This window comes from Aquila chrysaetos, chromosome 6 (assembly GCF_900496995.4).
Source record: "Aquila chrysaetos chrysaetos chromosome 6, bAquChr1.4, whole genome shotgun sequence".
In the NCBI taxonomy this organism is placed as follows: domain Eukaryota; kingdom Metazoa; phylum Chordata; class Aves; order Accipitriformes; family Accipitridae; genus Aquila; species Aquila chrysaetos.
This window is the reverse complement of record NC_044009.1, coordinates 18,048,509-18,074,581: the sequence shown is the minus strand read 5'-3', so window position 1 is coordinate 18,074,581 and position 26,073 is coordinate 18,048,509. Positions and strand designations below refer to the sequence as shown.

The following is a 26,073-nucleotide window of genomic DNA, read 5'->3' as shown; positions in this document are numbered from 1 at the left end:
ATTATACACGAATAAATTTTGAGCCTACATAAAGACCCACTAATTAATTTTCAGTGGAAATATCAGGGTATGCTAAGACTGATAAGCTAGACTCTCTAATTGTGAGATCAGTTTATAAAGCATACAAAAAAGTTGGAAAAAATACAACCTGTATGTGCAGGGGGGAATACCCGACCAATGGAATATTCTTTGCAACAGGACATAGTAATGCCGTAAGCTTTGGGGGTTTTGTTATTGGTTGTTTGTCTGCTTTTTTAGGTCAAGAGAGTACAAACAATTATATGAGTTATTCATTTTGAGACTTCAAAAATCTTTGATAAAGATTTCTACTGTTCCATTCACTTACGTTTTATGAGGTGATAGCACTCTGCAGCCTTACATGCTAACAATTAAAAATTTTGTCAAAACATTACCTGTAATAACAACTCCTAGTGTGTGACAGTTAGATATTTTCATAGGATTCCTCCTAGTAGCCACAGAAGCTACAGAATACTTTTCCCTAAAATGGGCTACAGACAATGGAAACATTGATATATGTCAACGGGAGATGCTAAAAGATTTGCTTTTTTGTGCCAAGGGGCTTGGTAATAACATTATAGCATTCATAAAACACAAGCATTTTTACTGGCATTGTAAAGAAGCCAGTTTTGGCTTTTAGCTGCTATCTGAAATCATATGGGCCAGAGTACAAGTGAGCAAGAATCTAAATTTCTTCACAATGAGTGGCATTTGCCAGTGGTACCATCCTAAACTGACATGGAAAATAAAGTTTCACAATGAACAGGAAATAAAAACTTTACTCAGGAAAATTAAATGGTATTTAAATCTTATTTCAGCCACTGTGAAATGTTTCTGCTGCTCTTCAGGCAGAAGAGAGGAACTGAAGGAGGCTGAGGGCTAGCTCTCCTGGCCTTTGTGGGTGCTTGAGATACAAGAGGGCTGGAAACCCTGGGAACACTGTTTGCTGAGGATCCTAGAAATTCAAGTTCCCAGTATTTTCAGCCTTCCATTTTGCTGGCAGGCTGCTGAAAAAAAAAACCAGATAAGCAAGCTGGCACGGAACTAGCAGTCTGGAAAGTCTGACTGAAGACAGTGATTTATTCCAAAACTTGAAGGCTTTCTCCTAGAATTGCCTCAAAAGTGGGTCAATAACTGAACAGATACTGTTGAGTGTTTCGGAATCAACAAACGTCTTCTGATAAAAACACATCAGTTTAGAATTCTTGAATCAATTCTCAATAGTTTAATTGTCCCAGAGTGCCATAGTCAAATACAGCTATTTTTAAAAGCAGCAGAAAATTGCCATGGCTCCCTAAGCACATACTTTGCCTATGCCAATGCTATGAAAAACCAGACTGATGCTCCTGAGGGAAAAATGAAGGTATACTGGGATGGTGGTGATTGCTGTATCTGTAGGGCTCTCGCTTCAGCTCTCTCTTTCAGCTCTCTCAGTCCCTTCCCAGGCAGGAGTAGCAGTATTCATTTTGACTACACTGCTGAGAAACCCTAAATTAGTGCAGGTGTCCATATTAATACCATGTAAGGATCTTCAGTCAAATTCAAACTCCAACTCAAAGAACTTGAGATATACTTGCAAAAGGAATAGTCAGAAATAGGGGTTTTTCTGTGTATTTGCATGTGCAGTCTGGAATACGTTTTCAGAATACTGTAAACATGTATTACAAGAATAGTCATAGAGCCATAGAAAACTGCATAATTGATAACTCAGTAGTTACCTGCATCTCATCTAGTTTGGACTGAATGTCTGGAGGGAAATCTCCTGCTCCACAGCTAAAAGGGTCAAAAGGTTCTGCTCCAAAAAGGTCTCTCTCTGGAACAACAGAAAAGTGAGTCACCAAGAGAAAAGGTATGGGCTACAACAATAGCACTTTGAAAAAGTCAGCTTACATCTCCTTACAAGCTGAATAATAGCACCTCCAGATATGCAACTGATTAACCCCAACTTTTAACATCCAAATTTGAAAGCCAGGTCTTGATTAGTTTTCCAAAGTTTAATACTCAAATATTTCTCCAAGAACACCATGAACTTCTGTTTAAGCCTCTATTTAGCTGTCATTAATGCTTGTGCCTTCTAGAGGAATTTTAGGGATCCGATGAGAAAAATTTGCAATTTGAAGAGGGCATCTCCTACTGAAGTGCACTCTGGAATTGATGTGTAGGAGTTTCATAAGTGAGGGAACAACTGGACATCAGTTGTCAAATGTCATCTTAACATTATGTCAGAAACATATTCTTGCAAACAAACTAGACTTCATATCCATTGCCTGCCACTTCTCACCATCAGGTTAAAGATGTCTTGGTAAGGACAAGCAACTACTCTTACTCATGGAAGGTAAGGCCTTCATTTGATAGAGTTCCTCAATGCACAGCTGGTAGTAACTAAAACTAATTGTCAGAATTTTAATATCTTGGATAAGATCAAGTCAAGAAAGAAAGAATGAAAAAAGCATAGGACCATGACAGGTCACTTACCCTAAAATTCCACTAAATCTGGATCCATAAAATAGAATGATTGCAAATTTATCTCTTCAGATGCAATACTGTTTCTCACTTTTTCTTAACTGTAGTATGCTTTCTAGTGGTCACGGGGTTTTTGTTTTTTTTTTTTGTTTCTTTTTTGTCTGGACAAGAAGAAACACCTCCAAGAGATTTTTTTTGTTGTTGTTATTAGAACAGTGTAATGCTAGTTCTTCACATCCGACAGCCCAAATATTTTGGGTTGGGTTTTTTGGGGTTTGGGGTTTTTTTCCTTCTCAGTAGCAGGATTTTTTTTTTTCCTCTACATGTAATGGTGTCATCTATACAGTCTTTTTCTATCCCACACTGGGTTGAACTAAAGCAGTAAGACAATCATTTTGCTAACCCAACCACATTGATTGCAAAATTTACAGAACCAAGTTAATACTGTCTTGTCATCAGTGGAGAGAAAATTAAAACCACATCCTATGTCCTAACTTTCATGGTTGTCCAGCAAGAAACCTGGTAAGCATACTACCAACCTTAAAACAATGTTAGCTTAAGAGCATGAGAGTAAAAGAGGCCATTAGTATCTTTGAAATGACTAGCTAGTTTTCTGGTTAAGCACAAAATATTACCCGTAACATTCAAGATATGGAAGCTGACGACTGACTACTTGACACAAAATCCATGTTGCAGTGTTACCAGTCATGTTATCAATGCTGAAGCACAGGCATATAGCTAAACAGATGTCTTTATTCTGGCATCCCTGGAGTCAGAATTTTAGACCTGTACTTGTCTAGGCTCTTCAACATTTATTACGCATATCAGTCTCCATGGGTTTTGACCCATGGGATCAATTAGGTTTTATCAGGCTGCACAATAGGCATTTTAAATAATTAGCAGCTAATAGCATTCACTCCCATAATAAAGTACAGAAACAAGCAGGAACTTGATAAATTACATATTTCAAAAACTGTGGCTAAACAGCTACAAACTGTCACATGGGATCAGGAGATGGCCCAGATTAGAGCACATTATTCCAAAAGCCCACTTGAGCCAAAAAAAATCTAGTCTTTCCTGGCAGAGGCAGACCACCTGCATGCGAAAGAGACTTTAGCTAGGATAATCTAATGTAAAAATTAGGATCTACCTCATCCCTTGCCTCTTTCACAGCCAAAATGGGTCTGCTCCAGTATAACCAGTGTCCTTACATGCTCCGATGCTCCTATCAAGTAACTTTCAGATGTGTAGGAGCTTTGACTTTCCATCTAACCTCAACTGGGCAAAAAGTGATTATGCTTTTTGCTCCTTCTAAGTTTGTTCATTATGTAAGTCCATTTTCTTTCTTTTTCTCCCCACTCAGGTTCTTTTTACCCTTAAAAGGAGCTGACAGTTTTCTGTGTGGTCAGACAGCTAAAAGCAGCCAATTTCAACACCAAGGCTTAGCAAACATTCAAGGAATGTATTTAGGAAAAAAAAGTAAAGAACACAACTCTTGCATTTCTTAGTACTGAAATATGACTTATCATTATTTTTGAAAGCAAGTATTTTGTACACTATTATGGATATTATCTCATTCATGCCTTATTATTGGTCTTTTATTAATGACAGCACTTCTGAACTCATTAGCAGGAGAACGGCAGAAGCTTTAGCTCCTTTAATGTCACCTGCCTTCAGGTGAAGGATTACTTCATTTATATTGTTAATCAAGGCAGACTTTAAAATTAACCAGAGTGTAACTTATTCGAAGTGACAGAGCCTAATAAACCCTGTACGGAATCAAATTCAAAACAGAGAAGTATTTCCTAGCTGAGTTTCTATGAAAAATAATTATTTTGGGAACTATCTCTATTATAACTTCCTAACCATTTCAGTAAACCAGCTGAAAAAGTCCATAGTACAACTGCTTTTCTGCATTTAAAACTCCTGTGTTATATGAGAGATTGCACTGCTAAGAGTCAGGGAGGAACGAAAGTTCCATGAAATATTTTCAATAGCATCATCAGTATTTCTCTTTTGAACAGAAGCTGAAGAACATGTGGAAACTGGACAAGGACTAAAATTTAGTCACTGCAGAGCTGCACTATTGCATGGGATCCCCATAAGCTTATCTGCTAGTGTTCACTCCACTGCTCACAGCAGGGCTCCTTTTTAGCAGAGATGGGATAAATCAGTAAATTTTTATTTCAGGCTAGAGTATTTGCATGAAGATAGCCATAACAAGAATATCTTGCCTGGCATACTCCCCAAAATAATTTTAGCATAAACAGGCATTTCTTTCTCCAATACACAGCAACCAGTAAGCCTTTGAAAACGATCCTTTCAAACAGCACATATAATTTCCCTTCCCTTTCCCATTCCTTTCTGGATGGAAATAAATTCACAGCTTGGGAAATCAACCAACAAATTCAAACCCATGATGTTTTACATACACAACTCAAATCACAGAAGGACATGAACATGTAATGAATTCTTGTTTCTGTGACCTTTCTGACATTCAGGACAAGAAACATGCAATGCTGGAGAGTAGCAACCTGCACTCTGTAATAAACTCAAAGCTAGCAATTACTAAACAAAACTACAAATGTTTGGCTTTTCTGCTGCATTTTGCATCCTAATCTTCTTTACCTTAGCTATCATCCAGGCACAGACTTATGCTGATATATGCTTTCCCCAGATATCCTGGAGCAGCTGTGATGACAAATAAAAATTAATCACACTGAAGACAAGGACCCAAGAAAATACTTGGAATAAGCTGAGGTAGTGAAGTCCAGGAAGCCTTTCCCTCAGCTGCAGGCTACTCCATATTTTTTTCTTTTGGAACTATTACAGCATTAAAAAATGGTTCCACCGTTATTCTGACAACATACTCTTAAATATCTCTGGAAAGACAGCATCTCAGAGCAGATTTCTACATCTGCCAGTTGTGACCTTGGATTGTTCAAGATGCATTTGAGTAAAATAAACGTTGAACAATTTGATGAAGACTGTTCCTCTCCAGTTCTTTTCTAAGATATAACAATGAGGCGGTGCCAACAGGAAACACATAAATTAATTCCTCCTTTCATTAATTAAAATTAATAAGTTAATGCTGTCCTTTAAGATAACTTACAAGAATGTTTGCAATCCTTTACTCCACAAGGAAGCAGCAGCATGGTCTTTAACACTGCATTTTTGGTTGTACTTACTATGCATTGGTCAATTGTTCAAATAAGCAATCACGATACTGGGCTGCAATGTTTATGTTTAGCCTGCAAGCTGGTTACCGCAAACATAGTGTTAAAAGAAGTATTTCTCAGCAACATTTTGAGTAGAAATACAATCCTGGAAAGGGCTTTTGTTTTTGAAAGAATCACTTCTTTGCAAGTACTACCTAAAGAGACACCACATACTTGTCCAATCTACAACTTCCTGTCCAAAAATCATGCAATTGTCTCCTTTAAAATAGGCAAAACCAATCTATTTGCTATCACTGATAGACCCAGTAGTGACCAGACATTTACTGAGAAACCATATTGGTATATTGCTGAGCAAGAATTCAAAATTTCAAGAATCTTCTCCCTTTTTTAAAGCTTAAATGCTTTGGAGATAACCGCTTTTCCAAGAAAAGGTCAGTGTTGCACTCTTCTAGTGTTAGAATGCTGGGTTTCTTGAACTACATGCTGTGAACTAGTCAATGCAAAAGGTAAAATTTATAACCCCCCATTTTTGCTGGGGAAACTACCCTAAGGAGAGCCAGCAAGCAAAACTCTAACTCTAGGCATTTCTCTTTATGAAAAGCTGAACTGTCATCCTGGTGCCAATTACCATCTGTGAAGCTCTTGGTCTTAGAAGAATCCAAAGTGCTTGGTATTGCTACCGGTTTCCTGCAAATGAGACCTGTCTTTCCTGTGCGGTGTTATTCTTGGGTAATTTGTCAAACCGGCCAGTTGATGAGTAAGATGAACTTTGGCTTTTAAAAGCACATTTTGCTTGAGCAGCCCAAGTGCCATCCCTAGGTAACAGGCAGATGAACTTGAGACAAACGAAGCAACTGAGGTTGACACTAGCAAATAGATGGTGCACCCTTATCTTTCTCCTTGTTTACTACTGAACGTGATAAAGGTGAAAGTTATAAAAATTATAAAATCCAACAAAATCACCCTGTAATTTCATCAAAAGGAATGGGAAAAAACCACTCAAGTGCAGTGACAAAGAAAGTAGACATAAGAACATGAAAAGATGACCTCAGGACATGGGAGACTCCAAGCATCGGCTCCTCTTGGCTGCCACCTATCTGACTTGTATTAGAGAAAGAAATACCAGCTTGCTTGTACTGGCAGTAATAACATCATATAAAACAACATATTATTGTACATTAATATAGTAATGTAACATTACACAGCTTGAATGAGGTTCTTACGGGACCTGAACTTTCTCATCTATAGACAGTAAGTCCTTGTTTGATTATATAATATTCCTCTTCTGTTCCAAATTACACTTTTGAAATATGCCAAAATGTGTTAATAGCTGATGAATGCAACAATTTTCAACATCTAAAGTACCATGACGTACACTGAAAAAGGAGGGATCAAAAGTATAAAGACTATGAGGTACTTCTGTAATCTCTCTCTGAAGCATGGCACAGAGGAGCACAGAGAATTAACAGACACTGACTGCCACGTCTCTGAACTACATCACCTTAGTTTAATGCAAATGAATGAAGTGCAGAAGAAACAACTATTTTCAACAGTACATATCACCAAATAAGCAACTTATTTATAGTATTTTCTATATTACAAAACCCACTGATTAAACAACTACGAAACTTACATAGCTGGAATTCTCAAGACCACTCAGCATTGAGTGCTGACTGCTACAAGATTTCTAGCCACAATTTCAACGGAACCAAGGTGGGACAGTAGCTAAAAAACCCCATCTCTTCCTATAATTCAATCAAGTTATTACTTTTGAAGCTGGATATTCACATTGAGATCAACTTTATGGCATTGTCTGTAGTTTCAGAAGAAAAAATTTGAAAAAACAAAATGAGTTCTTGGAGGGGGTGTCTTTGAAATATTTTTTTATTGTTCTTTACAAAGCCATAAAAATTCTCTTAATATAACAGTTCTAATATTCTATTAGAATATTCTAATATTCCTTAAAGCTATTTAATAATAGTTAATATTAACTATTCCTAATAGAATAGTTTTAAATTCTGTTAATATACTCTTTGAGAAACCCATAGAAATTCATCTAAATTAATTTAAAATCTTCTCTAAAAAAGAACAGATTTTTTTTTTTTTAATTGAATCAATAGCCTTGACATCTACTTTCTCTTTAGAGGGTGACAGTCATTCTGAGCAATGGAACCGAAAGGTGCGTAGGATATGGTATTGGGGAAGACATTCACTGACAATGCATTTTTATAATTGTGCACAGCTCTCATTCATACCTGAAAATTCTACATACTAGCAGCATTCCCCAAAACAGGCAGAAACCCTTCAAATATGGTTTTACATGGTGGCAGGCAATAACATTAATGTTCCTTATCCATACTAAAATAGACATCAGAAACAGAAGATACTACGCACAGACTGATATTTCTACAACCTCTACCATTGCTTGTGTATGCTCCACTCTCCTCTCCCCCAAGGGATTTCCAGAGCTTTTAAAAATACTTTGTGGACTCCTAAAAGATTTCCAGTGAAGCCAAGAACCTTACCCTAGCTGCTTTCAAGCCTTTGGAAAATAAAATTGCTATTGTTAATCATCTTTTGAAGATCTTTTAGGAGTGGTTCACAGATCTGGAGAGGTTCATCAACTATAACTGAAAAACAAAGCTGTAGATGATATAAAAAGTAGTATTAAAAAAAGCATTCCAAGACAGTCTACATCTTGAGAAATTTCTTCAGCTCTCCGTTCTCCATCATCATCACCATACTTACTCTACCTGCTGTCTTCCCCAGAAATGTAGGCTTTAGATGCTACAACTATGGCTTGACAAGGAAAGAACTAACAGAAGTAAAAGTATTTCTTGAAGGAAGTACAAAAAAGATACTGTAAAAGAAAAGCCAAGTTAAAATCCCGAACCAAACTCCTTCAAACTGTTTATTTAATAGTTTCAAGCAAGTAAATAAATTCATTTATAATGTAACTTGGCACAACATCAATGACTTTGGGAAGATGGTGAAATGAAATGGCGTTATTGAATGTGATTTACAAAAACTGTATTTGGCTTTTCATGCAAAATGTACGTAAATCTTTAAAGATGCTTTATTAAAAAAAAATATAACGTAAGCAAAAACTAGGTCAGTTGTTACAAAACTTACTGATCTCTGTAGATCTACTGGGTACTGGAGGAGGCTGTGTACCATTGCGAGTAGGTGTTGATGACTGAGGGGATATGGGAGAAAAGGGAACCATATCAAAGATGTCAGTGGAGGGTGATTTAGGTGTCACACTGCCTGCCTACAATAAGGACAATAAACATTAGGGCAATATTTCACATGATAAAGATCACAATACTGAATTCTTCAGCATGCAGGTAAGAGCCACATATTCAAAAAAGTTAAAAATAATCATCAGCATGCAAAAAACAGCTCCTGACACCAAGCAAATGGCATTTGCAGTTCAGAGTCTGAGACATGCTAAAACTCTCCAATACATAAGCAGCATTGTCATTTTTCCATTTTCAGTCCACCTGGTACAGCCAGAAACGTATCACAGTTAAACCTGAAAAAGCTGGTGACAAGCAGTTCTCTATTGCAGATGTATGAATACAGATGTTCAAAAGACCCATTTAAGGTAATACTGCAACAACAATATGCTATGCTCTGGAGTGCACAGAACAAGTAGCTAAAATTAAAAGATACGATCCCAGTATTTCTTGGTTACTAGTTCCTTCCTTACATGATCACTTATTTGAAAACCTAAAAAACCTGGTGCATTCAAAGCTTCAAATGTGTTTTTTCATAAGAAACAACCTAGACATGCAATACACTGAATATTAATATCCAATATAAAACTCTCATCCTTGAATATGAAACAGAAGAGATTTCATTAGTAAGGCCCAGGAATTTGGAAGTGTTCAAAAAAATACTGGATAAGCAAAGAAATCCCAAACCCAACAATTACCATGGTTCTACAGCCATATTTATTTTTGAATGATTCATTCCTCCTGCCATCAGTCCACTACTTCAAGGACACAAATGAGGCACAGTCAAGTCAGAATAAACTGAACATTAAAGACAGATGATGAAATAGATGAAAACTGAGGTTGAGAAGCCAAAGGCAGAATATATATGCAAAACTAGTTTGCATGTTAATGTTATTACTTAGACAATACAAAACCCCCTACATTCTGTGTATTAGAAAGACTATACAGCCAGGCATAGGGAAAGGCTGCTACTTTTAAGCAAGATTCAATTTGACCAATATATTCTCATGAAAATTTTTTAAGCACAAGTTAAATTAGTCACATGGATCCTCTTCTTCAGAATACATTAATACAACAACCCGGCAAGCAGGTGGTCTTTAGCACTCCTGGTCCATGAGTTTCACGGACCTAAATCTTATTTTGAAATGCTACTTTCTTTAGTGCCTCTGCTGCAGCAACCGAAGCTGCCCTCTGACGGCACACGCCACAGATTTCTATGCTATGTCTATAGGTAGCCCTGAACTACCTCTGTTTCCCTCTGCAGGCTGCAGTGGCTGCTGAGAAGGAAAGGATATTGATCCACAGTCTTCCACTGAATACACTGCTTAAAGAGAAAACTAGACTCTGAAGTCCTACGTTTCCTATTTCTTAGAATTTTTGAATTTGTATTTTAAATTTGGATTAAGTGAGATCTAGAACTGTTCAATATCTCAACCAAGGGATATTTCTACCTAGGTATACTGAAGTATACCAAGAAAAAAAAAAAAAATCCACATTTAACATGCTGCCTTTTTTTTTTTGGTTCTATTTAAACAAAATATTATCTCAGTCATGTTATTCCCTAGTAAGACCACAGCTGAATTAGCTTCACAAAATAACTAATTTTTAAGATTTTTACACATACAGAACTCTTACTGACCTCAACATGAGTTAGCATTGCAATTTCAAAGATCATCTGTTGTGAAGACATTTCAGTGCAGTGTTTAGACACAATAGGCTCTTATTACTATGTTCACGGACCTTGTATTAACCTCCTGGCACCTTTGTGCATACTCAAGAGTACCAGTATAATTTAAGTCAGGAAGATCGCTGGATGTCATCTGCTCCCACTCAAAGCAGGGCAACAGATGTGCTTGACCTAAAGTAAACATATAATGAATCTCATATCCCTTTCCTCATACAAACAAAACTCTCTCTGATTGTCGATAGGTTTTTATCTGCATCAGGAAGGTAGGATCAAGTTTAATGCATAAGTGCATGCCATGTATTAACCTACATTTCCCATCAACGTTGACGGATAATCTTAGAATGCCTTGGAGACAGTAAATGCTGATGTAGATTCTCCTTATTTGCTAAGTGTTTATGGCTACCTAGAAGCTAGATAAATAAACAAACAGTACTTATGTTTAGTCTTAAATGAGTCTTTTAGGCAAAAAAAGCAAACCCAAACTTTACACTGTCATTTCCTGTCTATATGCCATTTTGTTGAAGTTACTGGCCCTTTTGATACTACTGATACAGATAGTTTAAGTAAAACTATAATTTAGTTATTTTAAGAAATGTATATTTTGAATACATAAGCACAAGAAGCATTTTTATTTCGTGAACACATGCAGAAAGCCAGGATGTTTGCCAAATACAGCCAAATGTTACTTGCAAATGGAAGAAAAGTTGAGAGTATAAGCATATTGCTATGAAAAAGCAGGCAATATGCTCATTTCATATTTAAGAATAATTTTCAACCTTCATTTTGCACAGAGTTTTTATAAAGAATGCTAAAACGTATTTAATGGCTGATTGCTTTTCTATTAATTCATGGGGGGGAAAGCCCTTGAAGTTGGACCTTAAGCATTGTTTGTTTTGAATAACTATTCTTAATAATAACACAGAGGTAATTAATTAATGGACTAATTTAAACATGTTGGGAAAATAACAACTTATGTTTTGGGGGTGGGAGAGAAAAAGCTATGTAGAAGTAAGAGTAAATCTTCACAAATTCCATATTTTAAGAGCATCCCTAGAGAATGTAAGACACATCTGCTCTGTCCCTTAACTGCTGTACAAAATGCACATTTTTAATACAAGTTAATCACAACAGAGAACAAGGAAAGCCCAAAAAAATGAAAAAGCTTTTGCACAGCAGGATTACACGAGGTCTTGGGCAGCTGTATTCACTGGTTGGCTTTGGAAGACCACTTTTTGAAGGTGGTGGTATTAACAATCCAGATGGTAGTCTAGAGTCAGGAGAACTCCTAGGAGTAAGCGTAATGGAAGAGATATCTAAACAAGGAGGTGAATCCTCACTGTTACACCAGAAAAAAGTAGAGGGTCTTTGAAACATATGTTCATCATTATCACACTTTATGTGCAGCAGCTGAAAAGGAATCAGAGAAAGAGAAAACACTCTGAGGAACCGAACGTGGTAATGTCAGGGATAGAATTGTCAGCAACTTGTTGTTCAGTGCTAGTTACAAGATACAGAACTTGAAAATATTGTAAACAAAAATCTAAAAATATACCACAGGAAGAGATAACCCAGTATTAAGTGGAATGAAGACTACTTGCTCCTTGATAAATACACCAAGTAAAATGAAGACAGGCATCTTTCCAAAAGTGAGTGTGTCGGATGCACTGACAAATGTCTAAATCCACCAACATATCAGCAATACCTCATATCTGCACATGTAAATTAGCAGGTAAGCACATATCTGGCGAGAAGAGTTACTCTGGTGGTTAAAGCACAAGACAGAATTTTCTTTCCCCGAACAAGGAAACATCTACCATTTATATCCCACCAATATTTAAAGAACATTTAATTATTTAACTAAAATCTTCTTACAGTATAAGCTCTCAGTGAACAAATTTTAATGTTTACATTAATACTAGACTTTGTTTCATTTCCCTGTCTATAGAATTTGAGCACCTAAGTATTTATGGACAATAATACCCTTCTGCCATCTTTTCCGTGTGGATAAATAACTAATTGAACTTGGTATTTTCAGTAGGTATCTCAAAAGCTGAGACTCGTTGTTGCAAAGCAAAGGAATTCTCATGTCCCTACAACAGCAGCACAGGATGCCTGTCAGAGTAAACCTTTGCTGCTGGGAAAATAAAAAAGTTGAGGCTTGTAAGATTCTCTGATCTCTTAACAAATCCACAGAACAGCTTTGAACAGAGACAAATTAGTAAAATCCACACCAGAATACAGATGGTAGGAGCGTTCACCCAAGATGACAAAGTGGTAACTGCAAGGTTCTGGTCTGAATTAGGCAGACAAGAATCTGAAGCTAGCAGCCTCATATGACTGGGGAGTATTTAACTGTATATTCCAGCAAGATTCACTGTGTATCGAGAGCAAAGCTGAGGGCTTTGTGTGCTTTGATAAAAACCAAAATCCCTTTATTTTTTGCCCGAATGGGAAATATCTGCAATCCTGAAAGGTTTCAAAAGAAATGGATCTTCTCTAGGTGAAATTAGAAACAAAGAGTCTTTAGGACTGATCCTGGAAAGAAAAGCAAAAAGGAAATGTCTTTAAATATTTAAGAAACATGCCCAAGCAACGTTTGTTGGGGCCAAGTTATAAATCCTGCCTCAAAATCTGAAAAAAACCAGCCTTGGACAATTAAGGCTTCAGAGGACAGATTCACCTCTGAATCTTAACAGAAGGGATCGAACTCTTGCACAGACAGTTCTTCTTGGCTAGAGCCAAGAGTTTATACACTGAGAAGGCAGGAATTGGGTCTGTGCTGTAGGCGTCTTGCCTAAAAAATCCTCTGACTTGCCCAGGCTGAAGCAGTGGTAGATAGGCACAGCAAAAATTTTGTAGTTTGCTTTTACTTTTTTCACACAGTGTTACACAATCAATATGACAAGATCATTTCATTAGAAGTTTGCGTAACTCCAATAGAGCAGGATTTAATCAATGATTTTAAATCATTTTTTCAGAGTTATGTAGAAAACAGAACATTTCAAATCCTTTTAAACTGAGTCTTAGTTCCTTTCTTCACTTTCGTTACAGATGAGCCAGGTTAAGGGTACAGCTATCCAATTGTAGTCAAAATGCCATACTTATGAGAACACCAACAAACACCACAAAACTCTCAATTGAAAATTTGCAATTCATAAAAAAAAAAAAAAAAAAAAAGTTGTTTGCAATTGCAAAGAATTCATCTGTTGCCAAGCTGGAATTGTGAAACAGAGGGTTTGGAATGGTAATCAATAAAAATGAAAGCAAAAAATGACAAGACATAATATTTTGATTATTATTTCAAGAGTATCACTAGACTACAGGTGGAAGACTTGCAATGCTACCTTGTAATTACTACCACGTAATACCTGCTGCTATACATTTATATGGAAAAAATAGATCTCATAATAGTAAACACTGGAAGATACTAAATACAAACAGTCAAATTAAGGAAGCAAAATATTTCCCTGAAATGCAAAACATTGAAGGATGAGTAGTTTCCATAAGCAAGCATGTATATCACATGAAAAATCATACAGAAACCAGCCACAGGCATATAGGATGCAAAGCAGCAAAACTATAAGGATGATGAACATATATCAAATCCAGGCAATGAAAGGTTTCAATACAAAAACAGAATATACACTATTTGTATCATTCAAGCCCTGAACATTGAGCAGTCATGTTTCCTCCTATTTACCTGAAAAGCGATAATCTTAGGACATTTCACGCCATATAAGGTGTCGAGCTTTACAGCGATGACAGTTTTGGGAACGTGTCTTGTCAATAATGAATTTTCACTAGTAATTCTTCATTTGCAGGGCAGTACCGAAGCCCACCAGTGGGCGCTGGGACCTGTGCTGTGAGCGCTGTTCTACGTGTTGCATCCCATGACCCAGAAAGACCTGTGAGGCTGACAGTGGCTTTCTGCTTACAGCCCTACATATTCAACCAGCCCACAGACAGGACAGGTACAGCAGGTAAGTGTATTCAACGATGGAAAATAATAATTGGAAGGTCACAAAGATAAAGATTGCACAGAAGCCTTTTAAAATGTAGGAAATATCACCAGATTCAGAAAATGCAGGAGGAGAAAGGAACAGACCCTTACTCTAAAGAATACAACCTAAAAAGGGTATAACTTCTGAAACTTAATACTCTTACACCAAATCATAAAGGAAGAAAATATAGTAAAAATATATTAAATTGCCATTATATGTGGCAATTGTACTTTGTCTGAGCTTCCCACTGCGGAACACTGAACATGTAGTATTGGTTAGGTTGATATATTACTTTCCAATTCAGGCCCCATTTCATCAGTGCAAGAAAACAACATCAAATCATTCTTAATGAAATTAACATGCTAGTTCAGTGGACTTGGTCTCTAGTATGATTAGATGTTATTATGTGCCTGTCAAAAGATTTATTTTTGCCTCATTCTACTTAGCATGATGCTGAAGATGCGCTGTTTGGCTGCATCATACTGGAAAATGTAGCATGATTGAGTTTTTGCTAATCAAGAAATCTTTTCAAAATTGTTTGTTTTTACTAGGTGTCTCAAGACATTGATTGCAATCTCTGTGTCATAGCCCCATAGGAATCACGTAAGTGTATTAATGAATAAGAAAATGTTTTTCTTCCTTAGAATGTTCAAGTTGGTAATATACATAACAGTCACAGTGGATGACTGCAGTGAATGTTATAGGGAACTGTGAGTGACTTGAAGTGGAAATTATGCAGTTAGTTACAAAACCACTGATTACAAGCTACCTGAGATTTGGGACTACTAAGGATATATTAATTTACTAATTCATAAAATACTGTATAAGCATTAGCAGTTTCATTAATTAACTGCTAAATCTTCGATTCATTTAGTACTTTTTCATTAACATGAAATCTGACATACGCAATTTCAAATTTATTTTTTTAACATCACAAACATAATAGAATTTTAAACCCTCATGAAGAAGTGCTCACTGAACTGAATACAGGGTATTATAAAATTGAAAGAACAGAAGATAGGAGAAGAAAAAACATGTGCATTTTCCCACTTGGCAGTCTTAATGGAAACATGAATTAAGTGATATAGCTAAACATATTCCAAAACTGTTTTCTGAAATATGCATACAGTTCCAATGTCTACCCTGGGGTTTTCTCATGCGTGTGTTAAAGCTTTTTAATGAGAGTAGTAGGTGCAGGTGGCCTATGCTTCTAGGTCACAATTAAAGATCTTTAAAAAAAGGTCTAATCAATCAGTATCTTTAATGCTCCATTTAAAAATGGCGGGTTTTTGCAACACTGCCATGATAGGAATACATATTATGTACTGCTACTTTGACAATACTTATGGTCAATGGAAGAACACCGTTCCTTTGGGGCCTGTTTCTCCCAATACCTTTTCCTGCTGCCTTTCAATTCTGCTTCCCTCATATTTCATCATCCTCTCTTTCAAGTTATTTTCCTGAATATTCCTGTTTTCTTCTATCTAACCTCATAGTCACGCAGTTGTCACAGTTTTCTTCTCTGCCTTAAACATGTTGCTCAAAGAGAAAAGCCTTAAAGGCATGCCTGATAAACTTCAGCCAAGCCCCAACAGATTAAAAATCTCTTATCTCAACAGAGGTTCCTCAATGGACTGCAATGGTTTACTGTTCAGTCCACTATAAAAACTGAGGATGCTAACTGTATCTAACTGCTAACCCACAAAGGCTGTGTGTACAGCTAACCCAGGCTGCTTTAGGTAACACTAGCAATATAAATAGCAAAACCAGATGTCATGTGAAACACCATTCCCAGGGATGCACTGATCTTTGGAGGTTGGATTTATACATAGCAGTAGCATCCAAAGTCTTATTGTGATACAAACTTCAGCAGTGTCATCATAAGCAAACAACAGAATAAAAATCAGATTGTCCTCATAAAATCAAGACCAAATGCAAAAAAGTCCAGTGACTAATGTATTGCCAAGCCACTAAAACAGTTGAAAAGTAAACAGCACAGATATAAAAGTAATGGAAACTTTAGCTGTACATGCAAGGGAGGGAGAAACAAAAGAAACATCCCATGCCAACATTTCCCACAGCACATGTAAGTGCAGCTATAAAGGCAAACTACTCTAAGGAAACTCCTAGTTTGGTATAGTATGTCCCTGACAGATCCGTTCAGGAAATGGAAAAAAGTGACAGTTTCTATTGCATAACACTTCTGCATTGGCAAATACAGACATTTTAGGGACTAACTTTTTAAACTTTTAGCAAGACTAGCGTACTTAAAAACATCAACCCAAAAGTAGAAAAAATGATGACTAACCAGTTTAGTATTTACTGAATGTGCTGAACAAATTTAAATAGTTACAATATCCTGAGACAAAAAGTGTGCAGAAGATTGGTAATTTGATGTTCAACTTTCACAATACATTTTATGCAAAAGTAATTGATTATACAACCTAGTTTTCTTTTTTTCATTTCCAAGTATGATCTCATTGCTTTTAATGGCTTCTCTTATAGGTTCAGAAAGAAATTTTATCTTTCCCATACAGTTTATGAACTGATAGAAAAAGCACCTAAATTAGATTGATGTTGATTTGGCCATATGGCTAGATTTAGAACAGCCACAGAAAAATTTTGATAGTGATACTAATAACCAAGCAACAAGATAATTTTGACAGCAAAGTATCCTTCAAAAGCAGAAGTCTACTGCTGTCAATGCTGTGCACCCATTTACACACTGCAAAAATGTAAACGGTACGTAACTGCATTATTCATGGATATCGTTTACACCCATCTCAGTCTGCCAGTATTTTAAAAAGAGTCCTCGAATAAACCCTTACATGGGCTGCTAAAAATCTGCAATATAAGCAAGAAGAATCAGGAAGGCAGTTTTAGATTAGATTTCCCTTTGTATTTCCCAAACAAGCCTATAACTTGCACTACTTATGAACTGGAGGAGAAAAGTCATCCCTAATTAGTTTTATTATTATTATTTTCAATTTTCATGTGAGTGGATTTTTCTTAAATAGAGCAATTGAGGGCTCTCAACAAAACCCCTAATACTCCAATTCATTATTACTGCCTAAAAAAGAATTTAATTAAAACAATTAGTAACTGGTGTTTCAGATGGAAAAATATTCTCTCATATGTGAAATTAACCAATCATCCAAAATATTTATTTAGCAAGCCCATATCAAACAAGAGGAAGTTAGAAAAGTTTATTTTAAATGACAGTCTCGATGTATCTACTTAGAACTGCAGCACACTGAGACTAGATTATTTTTTTGTAAATGTTCAATGAGCCAAACATTTAAAACTATATACATATTAAGTTATCCATCCACAGTTTAAAGATGCTCTCAGATTCTATTGTCTTTTTGATACTGAAGTGAGAACAGGAGATGCAATCTGGTCCTGTTCATGGGAAAATGGTCTGGGAATCAGAAGACCCGAGCTTTAGCTTCCCTGTCAGAAAAAGCAGCACTGGATTTTCGGGGTTTTTTTTGGCTTTTTTTTTTTTTTTTAAAACCCAACAGTGTCAAGGGTCAGTGAAATAATACAAAAAGAACTGAGCTTCAAATTTCCGAAGGTGTTTTCTACCTACTTCATTTCATTTAAAATTAATGGGAAGACTAATGTGTCTAAAATAATTAAAGACAAAAAAAAAATCAATCAACTTCAGAAGGAAGAAGTAGGAGTAAAGAAATTATAGACTGGCACTGCATACAAATGATAGCAAGGTTTCTCAGTTACTGAGAGTTTCTGTTACTTGTTCCCAAGTGGGAAAGACATTCTGTCCTAGATCACTATTTTAACAAATAAAGCATGACAGTGACATCACTTGCTGTCTGTAACAGCACCGTTTCACACTACAGGTACAATAAATACTAAAACCCCTAAGTCTTCTCTCATGGGGAAGGAAAATACACACCCATTGTCAGCTTGAAATTATGGCTGCTTAGACAGCACGGCTTGCAGTCCCCCTTCCATAGGGCTGGGGACTGAAGGAGAAGAGGATGTAGCACACAATGTGATTTCAATGTTTGTATTTGTCATGTTCTGTGAACTGTCATCACAAACCCTTACAACATCTTCTGCTTCTTTAAGTATATACTTGTTTAATCGGGTTGCTAGTGTTGAATTCCGAAGTGCTAAATCAATTGCTGATTACCAAGTGTTTCTGTGACCATGCATTAATGACTAAAGGAAAAGCGCAGTCAACAACCTATAAGACAGGAAAGCCATTTCAGCACGTGGCGAACGTTGAGAAAGTACAAACAGCATGCAAACAACCAAATACAAAAAGGAAAGCATAAGACCCCAAAATCCAAGGTACTATTTAAGCATAAACAGAAGCAACTTGATAACCATCTGTAGTTGCCTCCTGTGATGCCAGTTAATGGCACATGTACTTTTATCATATTAGGTATCAAGCGTCAGGGCTTAAACTTTCCATTGATCATTAAACGATCCCTCCCTAGACCTCAGTACACAGCATAACATCAAACTGGACTGACAGATAAGGAGTTATAGCTGTATCAAATTAACTAAATATATATAAATCAAATGACTTATTATGTCTTAAAAAGCTTCAGAAAGCTCTCCTATGGCACTGGCATCTCTTTATAATTCAATAGCATGGATACGAGAGCTGTGAGAAAACCTAAAATGTATAGTTTAACAAATCTGTTTTAAATCACAAGACTGATTGTGTTATGTTCATAGAACATAACAGGAAGAATATCTTCAGGGAAGCAAGTTTTCCCCCATCTAACCAAAAGTGTTTAGGAAGTGATTCAGATGAGGTATTATTCCCCACATTGGATATTCTGCTTCATTTATGTAAACTATTTTATTTCAGTATTTAACAAAATACTATTAGCAGATTTGAAATTTTTACTCTGAAAAAATGATCACAAGATAGAACTGCTATTTTTCTTTTCTAATTCTGAAGACATAGAGCAGCAGTAGTACAGAAATTTTAAACAATATGGTACTTTAAAGTTTTAAAATTAAGTTCAGCCAAAAAAAAATCTATATAATTTTTTTTGAAACTAAATTGATCTTTTTCATCACAGAAATTATGTGGAAATAAAGGAAAATATTCTTTGCACCACTTCTGCTTTTTTCTAATAGAAGTTCAGACTTTGTAAAGTCATGCTTGAAATGATAGTTGATTTGAATTAAAAGTGTATAAAATTAATTGCAAACTAACAGGCAATCGTCTTATGAGCTGTCTGCGATTTCCTTCTTTCATATGTATTTGTCGCTCACATAGTAAAAGAAGATATAGGTATCATCAAATCATAGCCACTGCTATTCCCGGCACTTTGACTCATGACTCCTTTATCAGACTCAAACTATCTTAAAAATATTTATGCTTCCTTTTCCCTGCACTGAAGTAACTTCATAACCTCAATATTCCATTCCTTCATTTATTTTCAACCTAACCATTGCATTTATATATACTTACTCTTATGCTAGCACAATTAAGAGCTCTGATTTACAACGTACACAATCTAGTTTAAACCAGACCTACTTCAATGATGTCTCTGGGTAAGGTACAAAAGTTGATAGGGTTTGGTGGATACAGTTATGTTCCCAGATTTGAAAAGGACACTTTTCTAAAAATGTGTTTGGGTTTTTTTGTTTGTTTGTTTGTTTTATTGTTGGCTGCACAACTGATCGAAGAAGCATGTAGGAGGAAAGTGGCTTAATCCAAACTCCTGCCTGAAGCAGGATCCAGTTAGCTGAAGCTGCTCAGGACTATGCTCAGGGAGTACAGATAGCTCCAATCTCTCTGGACAACCTGTTCCAATATTTATTCATTTATATAAATCTATTTTGTAGCAGAATCTATATAGGTATTACATAGGCTGCTAGATGCCTCTTACTGCAATTCTAATCATGAGGAAACTCAGAAATTTGTGACACAAATTGCTTGCAGTTTTCTTTTTAAAGATTAAGGAGTAAATAAAGCAATAAAATTATATGTGAAAACTGATAGCTGGTAGTGATTTATCAAAATGAATTAATGTTTCCATATGAATAATTATCTGTATTATAAAATTCTGTTGTAGCATAAGTGCTATTTAAGCAATATGCATATTCATTGTACCAACAGTAATTAACTATAAAACACCATCTGGGGAGAGAATTTACAAATGGCTGGCAAATTTACAAATTTAGATCTTAACTCTTTAATAAGGAATGAGACACCATTGTCTTAAAAGATAAAACAAATCACAAACTACAGGATATTTTTTGGTCATTATTAATAATTTTCTTTAATTTTTTTGCTAAATGCAATTACTAAGTTCTTCATTAATTTCAATGAAAGAGAAAAGTATCTATCACAAGAGACTTAAGAGCCTGTTTAACTGAATTAGAAGATACATTTAGTTATTATATTCATCAATAAAACCAAACTAGCTGTCATCCCAATTGAGGAAAACAAAATATTAAAGAATTGACTAAACTGACTTTAAATCTAGCATTAAAGTTGATTAGCTATCACTGAATTCTTTGTAAGTGAGAAGACATCCATAATTTACAATTTTCACTGTGGTAGTTATGCAGTATTTATAATTTATGGTGCTCTCTCCACTAAACAGATTTTAGTAAAATGAAATGACAGTTCCTCATGGGAACAACCATCTAATCAATATCAAGGGAGTGTATAGGCACTACTGAAAAATTGTCATCACCATAATAAACATACTTTTACATTGTCCAAATTTCTAAACATCTATTTAAAGTGAAATGGTGCACATCCAGAGCAGGAACAAGGCAGCCCCAAATGCACAGCTTAAAAGCAGTCCATCATTTTCTAAGATTTTGCTATACGTACATTAAATAATTCTATTTGTTTTCACAGTTACCTAATGCTGTAGAGACAGAATACAGTCATAAGAAGAGGGGAGTCATTACGATCAGTCTGCAGTGCAACCTGCATTTTTAGAGGTCCTGCCTAGATATAAGTAACTGTCAGTCATTTAAAAATACTTTTGTCGTGACCATCCATAGGAACTGCAGAAAGCATTAGAAATTTCCAATGAAGAGGAACCCGCGCTTGCTCCTTTTTACCTACCCACCCAATGTTAGTTCTGGAGACCTAATGACTCCTTTGAAAGACAGACAAAATTTTTTAAAAGTAATTTAGAAAATGTCAGTTGTAAGTGACAATATTTTTGTGACAGAAAGTTCCTAGAAAAATCCCAATTAGCATTCGTGAACCAGATGCTTTAAGTGCAGAACAGAGTTCTTGATCCTTAGCTGGCACGCTTAGATGTCTACTAGAATGAGTATTTACTGTCTTTATGCAGCAACAAATAGATATGACAAGGGGATTAAAAAACCACAATTTGAGCGACTGCAATTTGCACTTCTGTTGGCCTGTCACAATCTTACTGTTACTTCAATATTCATTTCAACAGATATGTTACATGATCACTGTATGTTAATCACAATCACTGGAAACACCATGGGTGCTAATAATTATCATAGCACAATGATTATAAATTTAGAGTAACTTCAGATATAAGAGTTACGTTCATGTACTTACTGGAGATGCATGTACTTGCGTTATTCTTAACTGGTTTTCCAAATCTTGAACTTTATTTTTCAGTTCTGTGTTTTCAGTTTCTAATTCCTGAATCTACAAAGCAAGTGGTTATTGCAACAGCTATTGAGATATTAATTCATTTCAACAAGGTCCATTGAGAGTAAGTTTTATCTGAGATCTGGTGATTTAGAAGCAATGTTTAACTAGTTATCTGATTACAAAAAACAATTAAACTTCTGTATCTTCCATATTTCAACCTTGCTTTTCTCTTTAATGACCATGCAAGATGCAAAACATAAAATACTGTTTCACAGTTACCAAGTCTTTTTTCAGTTTTCTTTTTTTAGTATCTGCTGCAATTCTTAGCAACCTGAGAATAATGCTAGAAATTACGCTGTCATAGAAAGCAGATAACACAAATAAAGTAACATGTTCTTTTATTTCTTTAAAAAACATAGTTCAGAACTTACTCTTTTCTGTAAACCTGCAATTTGTTTCCTTGTTTCAACGTCTTTTCCTCCGGATTCCAGAAATTTCCTGTAAGCCAAGTCAAATGCTTGACCAATTGTTAAAGTTATCTCTTCCGCCTTTACATAAAAAATAAGATAGAAATTAGTATATTAAGAATATTTTATCTAATTACTTTCGTTTCAGATGATCACAAAATACTTCACACCATGTATCAGGTTCAAAGGGTTTGCTTCATCCATCTTGAAGTCAACACTACAAAGGAGCATGGCAAACACTCTTCAGCAAAATACCTTGACAGAAAATGCCATGAAAGCAACTTAAATATACTTTGGCTAAAGAAGGGAGACTGAACAGGCAGAACACAATTAGCTAATTTTTAGTATAAATTATGCCTCTAACTTCTGTAAATACAGGTAGTATGCTGCAGTATGTCTTTTCGTGATGATTTCTGAAGCAAATACAGGCTTTTCAACCATTAAATGAATTGTTTTAGTTTTAATGGATTAATGTTTTCATGTTAATGGATGTTTTGACCCCTATTGCTTTTAAATTTGGATTTCAACACTTATTTTTACAAGTCCTATAAAATCTCAATCAGCATACTGTAGATAAATGTATTTATCTGCGCAAGTATTTCCGATTACAAAAATTCAACCAAACAGAATTTGCATTTGTATGTGCAAACCAGAATAATTTAGTAGTTCTATGCTGATTCACGTCGTATGTTGTGATTTGTATATACAGTCAGTGCAGAAAATCTACTTTAAAAATAACGGGTAAAAATAAGTGTACAAGAAGTTGATCGAGCGCACCAAGCTTTCAGAAAAGAATGCTGACTTACAAGAGGCACCAATAAAAGGTGAACATATGGATATGCCATTTGCCTTAGAACTTTAGTAGAGAAAGTAAACACAGTAATAACTTTTTTTATTTTTTTAAACAATTTCGCAGGGGACCAAAAAAAAAAATCAGAACTAACATTAATCTGGCTAATGCTTTACTAGAATTTTCTCTTCTTTATTGAAATGAAAACCTGGACTGGTTGTTTCTCATGGAAGCAGAGCATTCCGCTCAATGCGAGAATATTTTTCCTTCACTAGCTGTACAAGCATGAAGGGCTGCATGCACAAAAATGGTACAGAATGTGACGCTCCCAGCCTTTTATCCATCAGTGCAACAGTAAAGTCATTCAGTAGAGGTGTGTGAAGACCTGAGTTCTACAGGAATAGGGAATTAACCCCTCTACCTTTTTACTGGGAAAAAAACCATACAGCCACATTTATTAAGGAAAAAAAAAAAAAAAAAAAAAAGCACAAACCCAAACCACACGCAAGAAATTATTTCAACCAAATTAGACTGAATTAGACCAAGAAAACTGAACTAGGACTGCTTTAAAGAATAACTGTTTATGTTAGTAAGAGAGAAGTGTAATGGACACTGAGAGTTATGTAGTCCTATCTTCTCAGAAGGATGAAGGCTGGCTGAAATGAAAAGTGCCAGCTGAGGTGGGATCCTTTTAAATCTGAGAGTACTAATGAACAAAGAGTGAAACAAAGGAAAAAAGGACACTAAGTTAAGTATCAGGTTAGAGAGAAGAAGAAACGGTGCATTGGTCTGGAATAAAAATGGTACTAGTGTGCAGAGACTGCAAGGGCAATTTAAAATCATGGGAATGTGTGAAAAAGAGGCTCAAGATAGAAATTTGAAGAGAAATGAACAGATGTGTATAGCAATTCTGAACAATATCTACTGAAGGCACTGGAGCAATGCAGGTGAACAACAAAATCATCAGAAACTGTAAAGTAACACATAATGCTACATAATTGCAAATAAATAGAAGTGAATATGCATCTTTTTCTAAAAAAAAAAAAAAAAAAATACTGTTGCCTTAGTATTTCCTTTGTATGATATCTCAGCTACTTCAGAATAAAACAAAAGAGAGGCTCCAGATTATAAAAAAACCTGAACATCCATGTTTGGTGTTGATTCCAGTGTTTTTATTTGTTAATTACCTTCTGCCAGGGTAAACACAGGACTGTGTTTCAGTTAGACCCCATTTTCTTCCTTTCCTGTCCTAAAGTTTTTTTTTTTTTCCTGCTATTGCGCATTTTTGAACAGTTGCCCTGTTCTATCTCAGACACAAGAGAATGTCAGTGGTTGGTGCAATGAATTCTCTGGTAGTGCATCATGCATTAATAAACTTGAGAGACACGGGGTGGGGGGCAGGCAGAGAAGGGGGAACCTTGCTGTTAAAAAAAAAAAAAAAAAAAAAAAGTCTGAGGCAGACACATCAGCAGAAGAGCCTGTGAGGGTATCTCAGCCACAGGGTTGCAGCAATCTCTGCAAAACAGCTGTGCAAACATTTCAAGCTTAGTGGGATGCACTCTGTTCTCTGAGAGTATTGCAGATGCTTGGCCTAGGATATCGAGCTGGGTAGTAAGAAGAATTGTCCCAGAAAACCATCGCAGATCAATGATGAAAAAGGCTCTCCTTTAAATTAATGCATCTAAGTTACAAGACACTATATTGGCATGAAGATTATATCAAAGTGACCTTCCAATTGTTAGGGCAGGCTATCTGCCTTTATTAACCATTACTGTTTATTTCAAAGCAGACCAATCAAAGTCTGTAACAGTAACCCAAATTCTTTCAAAGCGTCTTGCATACTTACACACTTTTCACTATCAAATACATAGCACAGATGCTTATTTGATTCTGAGTCTTTGCATATGAAAGTAAATATTCTCTTGTCAGTTTTATCATCAGCACAAAATGATATCCTATGGAGTTGACAGTTATGCTGGACTTCCTGCAAATAAAAAGAAAGATTATTTTCAAGAAATTACAATACTTGCTTAGGATATAGATGCACAAAGTAAACCTCTGGATTTCCTTATGTACCAAAGAGCACGCAAGTTGCAGTAACATTTTTGAATGTCTCTCATTGTACACAAGAGCGCTCAAAAATGGACATAAAAGTCTGCATTGCTCAAAAATGGACATAAAAGTCTAAGAGAGGCTAGCAAACTCATCTCCTAACAAACGTTCCCATTTTTACTGAATGTAAGCAGGAAGTTTTTATTTGGACAGCATTTATCTGAAAGTGTTTATTTGGACAGTAATTTCTGTTCTAGAAAATTGGTTTTACTGTTGCTTTGCATCCCTGTGCAATTTATTTAGGGACTGATTATGTAAAATAGTCTGTTCCTTTTCCAGGTGCACACCACCTTCAGATTTCATCATCTCCCAGGGTTTGTTAAAATGGTTTTACTGAAATAAGTCCTTACCTTTCTATCTTAAATACAGAAAACAGAAATAAAATGACTGTGTTATCCAAATACAGGGGCACAGAGAAATAAATTAAGACATCTAAATAATTGCTTACTTAAGGTGCAACATAAACAGCTTTTAAACACTATTATTTGCATATTTTCAATAATATATTTTACTTTCCATTAAAAAG

The 26,073-nt window shown here is 35.7% G+C and overlaps 1 protein-coding gene across 5 annotated transcripts in view; it reads right to left on the bottom strand.

Moving 5' to 3' along the window:
* Positions 1-26,073, bottom strand: part of GULP1 (GULP PTB domain containing engulfment adaptor 1) — a 165,505-nt gene that overhangs the window by 8,229 nt on the left and 131,203 nt on the right. For 3 of the 5 annotated variants that reach the window (XM_030018370.2, XM_030018372.2, XM_030018371.2), the window contains exons 8-13: positions 25,282-25,419; positions 22,610-22,726; positions 22,140-22,232; positions 11,769-11,993; positions 8,793-8,931; positions 1,737-1,831 (exon numbers count right to left, since the gene is read on the bottom strand). In XM_030018370.2, coding sequence (XP_029874230.1) covers positions 1,737-1,831; positions 8,793-8,931; positions 11,769-11,993; positions 22,140-22,232; positions 22,610-22,726; positions 25,282-25,419 — 807 coding nt within the window. The remainder of the gene's footprint in view (positions 1-1,736; positions 1,832-8,792; positions 8,932-11,768; positions 11,994-22,139; positions 22,233-22,609; positions 22,727-25,281; positions 25,420-26,073) is intronic. The other 2 variants (XM_030018374.2, XM_030018373.2) reach the window with 1 other exon arrangement.